The sequence below is a fragment of the Acanthisitta chloris genome, unplaced genomic scaffold (assembly GCF_000695815.1).
Source record: "Acanthisitta chloris isolate BGI_N310 unplaced genomic scaffold, ASM69581v1 scaffold14209, whole genome shotgun sequence".
NCBI lineage: Eukaryota > Metazoa > Chordata > Aves > Passeriformes > Acanthisittidae > Acanthisitta > Acanthisitta chloris.
Genome location: NW_008691037.1, coordinates 27,260 through 31,164, shown reverse-complemented (window position 1 = coordinate 31,164; position 3,905 = coordinate 27,260). Strand labels below are relative to the sequence as shown.

Here is a 3,905-nt window from a genome sequence, read left to right as displayed (position 1 = left end):
CTTCCGAAGTTCCTTTGTTATTTTGGAGTCTTTCTGTCCTCTGAATGAGACTCTTGTCAGCTCGGATTTTTGAGCACTTTTGGTCCTAATTTGTGCAGGGAGTATCAGTCATTGAGCATTAAAACTTATTTATATGTGTAGAAAACCTTTTTCTCCAGGCGAATTGACAGATTTCGTAAGAATCTGCTGTAATGCATATGAACCTTTTGGTGATTCTGTTTTTCATGGAGTCTTCATGGCTTTAGACTGAAGAAGAGTAGGTTCAGTTGGGAAGAAATTGTTCCCTGTGAGGGTGCTGAGGCACTGGCACAGGTTACCCAGAGAAGCTGTGGCTGCTCCATGCCTGGGAGTGTTCCAGGCCAGGTTGGATGGGGCTTGGAGCAACCTGGGCTGGTGGGACGTGTCCCTGCTCATGGCAGGGTGGAATGAGATGGTCTTTAAGGTCCCTTCCAACCCAACCCATTCTATGATTCTAGGAGTCTTTCCACTGTTTCCAAATCCCTAAAACTGCTAGAAAGCAAAGTGTATTATCAACAAAGAGGAAAGCCTGGAGTAGTGTTTATGGAACTCTCAGCGTGATCAAAGGGAAATGATATGTGATTAAGTTCCATAACAATATGTTATTTTGTGCGATAAATGGGAATGAACTCACACTGCAGGTCGCAGCATGATATCCTTTGCTTTCCATGGTGCAACTGTGTCTTCCTTCTGGGAAGGCAACACCAGCAAATGGAGCTAAGTCTCCAAGAGGTTTAATTACAATTAAGCTTCAGTGTGAGGTCTGGCTTAATGTGGAAGATACTCTGGGTGTCACAGGGCAGGGAGTGCTTAATGAGGCCTATTAATAACACCTTGGCATTCTTCTTTCAGCAATTGCCCTTTGTGGCTAATGAGGTGGAGAACCCAATAAAGAATTAGCCATGCACTTCTCAATCTCTCCAAGGTGATTATGAATTCTGTGGGTCAAGTGGCAAAAGAAAGGAGCTCAGGGTGGAGGATGAGGAGGAGGGAGGCAGGAGGGTAACAGTACCTGTGGCTCACTCACCAGGTGTGACTTCTGAGAAAAATGACACACTCAACTGGCCAGAAACCAGAAACCAGCTGGAGAAGACTCCAGCAGCCCCACGGACACTGAGGGTAAAGTATCCATTAGTTCCCTTTTTTTCTCCATTTTTTTTCCTTTCTTCCCCTTATTTTTCCTTTTTCATCATTCTTTAATTTCCCTTGGATGGCATTCACTTCCTGGGAACTGGCTGAGGGCAGAAGTTCACATTCCCTTGATTCTTATCCTTTCCAGTGACATCTATCAGCTGCCAAGACTTGCATGGTTGTCTGGTTGTCACAGCTCCCATTTTGAGCCTCAGCTACCATTCCTGTGGTGGAACACAGTAAAAATTTTGGGATTTATGAATTTCCAGTTTCCCAAATGTGTATGATGCTCAGCACCAGCCGTGGGGGTGGACATGGCCCCAGGTGGGTACTGACCCCCAGCGGCAGATGTGCTTTCCTGCCTCTCCTCTGGTGGGTGTTGCAGACCAATCCTGTCCTGTATCCTAAGACATTCCTAACTGTTGAAACAGCCTTTGACTGGAGAGTGTTTTCTTTCTTGGTCAACCATGACAATACAAATAAACAGGGAAGTTTGTGAGCTGCTTTAGCCGTGGTGGGAGACAAGGAAATAGGCAAAACATCAAGAAATTGAATTTGGATAACTCATAGAAATATGTAGTTCAAAACATATAAATGTATAAACTTATAAGACAAGGGGGAATGGCTTCACATGGGCAGAGGGCAGGGTGAGGTGGGATATTGGGAAGGAATTCCTCCCTGTGAGGTGCTGAGGCACTGGCACAGGTTGCCCAGAGCAGCTGTGGCTGCTCCATCCCTGGGAGTGTTCCAGGCCAGGTTGGATGGGGCTTGGAGCAACCTGGGCTGGTGGGAGGGGTCCCTGCCCATGGCAAGGGAGTTGGATTGAAATGGTCTTTAAGGTCCCTTTCAACCCAAACCAGTCTATGATTCCTTATACTGTGGAAAGGTTTGGAAATGCAGCCCCTAATTGTTACCTTAAATCTTGTTTCAAATATGGTCACACATGGACATGTCCCATTCCTGGCAGTGTTCAAGGCCAGGCTGGATGGGGCTTGGAGCTACCTGGACTAGTGGAAGGTGTCTTTTCCCATGGCAGGAGGATGGAACAAAATGGTCTTTAAGGTCCCTTCCAACCCAAACTATTCTATGCATCATTTTCATTGACGATCTCTTCCTGACCCCAGTTTGATGCCTCTCACATGTTTTTCTTCTTTTGAATTATGTTCGGATAAACTCTGTGTTTCATTTAGGAAGCCCTAGAAATCCACAATCCTCAGTTCATCTCTCGCTCCCAAGAAAGGCTGAGGAGGCTTGAGCAGATGGTGCAGCTGAGGAAAGCCCAGCAGAGCGACATTCCTCTGAGCCACCCAGGAGCACTTGTTCGCAAGCTTTCCTCAGCATCCACTTCCAGCAAGAAAAAGCAGTACACCATTCCTGACCCTCTCAGTGGTGAGTTGAACTAGGACCAGAACCAGGTCTGTAGCTGCCCTTGAAATCTTGCCAGGTGTATAGTTTTTCCATATTAACTTGGGGAAAGAACAAGGCCTGCTGTTCCTGTCTGACCCCTCAGCATTCCAGTTGTCCAGATGCTCACAGCAGAGAGGTTCTGGAGCACAGAGGTGGGTTAGTGGGGATGAGGAGTTGTCTGTGGCCTGGGGCAGTGGGAGAAGGCCTCCTTGGGGACTTTCTGTCATTATCACATGCAGTTGTGTTCTTCAGCATGAAGCAAGTTGCTGCTAGTTGTGGAGGTGATCGCCATGAATGGCATTTCATCCCACTCACAGCTCACAGGATGACCAATTTGAGGAGAGGGGTGACAGAGAGGAGACAAGTGGGATTTGGGAATAGAATCCAGTCTTCCCAGCAGCCTCGGGTATGGAATTGCCACTCGACTGAGAAAGCCCTTGGGCTGTGCAAGCTCCCCAGCAGCTGTGTGTGAGACTGCTGAATCATGGCATCTCAACTCTGCAATTTCCTCAGAGCATTTCATCCCTCTCACAGGATGAAAGTCTGAGGAGAGAAGTGACAGGTGGGATTTGGGAGTAGAAGCTCCAGTCTGATCTTCTCAGCAGCTTCTGGTGTGGATTTGCCACTTGACTGAGGAAGCCCTTGGGCTGTGCAAGAGGACTTGCCTGCCCAGCAGCAGTGTGTGAGGCTGTTGAATTAGGGCATCTAAACTCTGTGATTTCCTAATTCAAGTTGATTAGGTTGTTTTATTAACCTAGTGATAAACAGCGTCAACACCCAGAGAGTTAAAAGTTCTCTCTGGTACTCCCTCACAGCTCCTTCCCTGTTGCACCTCTGTAAATATTATCTAAGCACAAGATGTTAAACAAATTGCTTTTCTTTTTATTTCCTTTTTTATTGCCATCTGGATGTTAATTAATTCAGTTGACTAAAGAAAGAGATTTATTTGATTGGCATTCCTCTTTACGTCTTGCTTTTAAATATGTGGCTGTCTGAAGATACATTATTCTACTGAAAAGTAAATCAGTTGGAAATGTTAAACAACTAAAAGGGACACCTGGAGGAAGCAGGAAAGGGAATATTTGATGTCCTCAACACTGGGAAACACATCTATGTTTTTGCCTGCCTTGGGAATGAGAGTGGGTGCAGGAATGGTGGGTGCAACCCTTTTGGGGCTTGGTCAAGGGGATCTTGGGGGTCTTGGCCATGCTTTGCTTTGGGGAGCACCAACTGCTGAGGCTGAGACAGGCTGAGAGAGTTGGGGCTGTTCCACCTGGAGAAGAGAAGGTTGTGACCCCACGGCATAACAACCATCCAGGATTTCAGGGAGCTCCAGGGACGCTGCAGAG

General features: G+C 46.8%; 1 protein-coding gene across 1 annotated transcript in view; it reads left to right on the top strand.

The window, feature by feature from the left end:
- Nucleotides 1-3,905, top strand: part of LOC103809260 (centrosomal protein C10orf90-like) — a 22,523-nt gene that overhangs the window by 5,883 nt on the left and 12,735 nt on the right. Inside the window, exons 5-6 of the mRNA XM_009082087.1 lie at nt 944-1,137; nt 2,340-2,538. Coding sequence (XP_009080335.1) covers nt 944-1,137; nt 2,340-2,538 — 393 coding nt within the window. The remainder of the gene's footprint in view (nt 1-943; nt 1,138-2,339; nt 2,539-3,905) is intronic.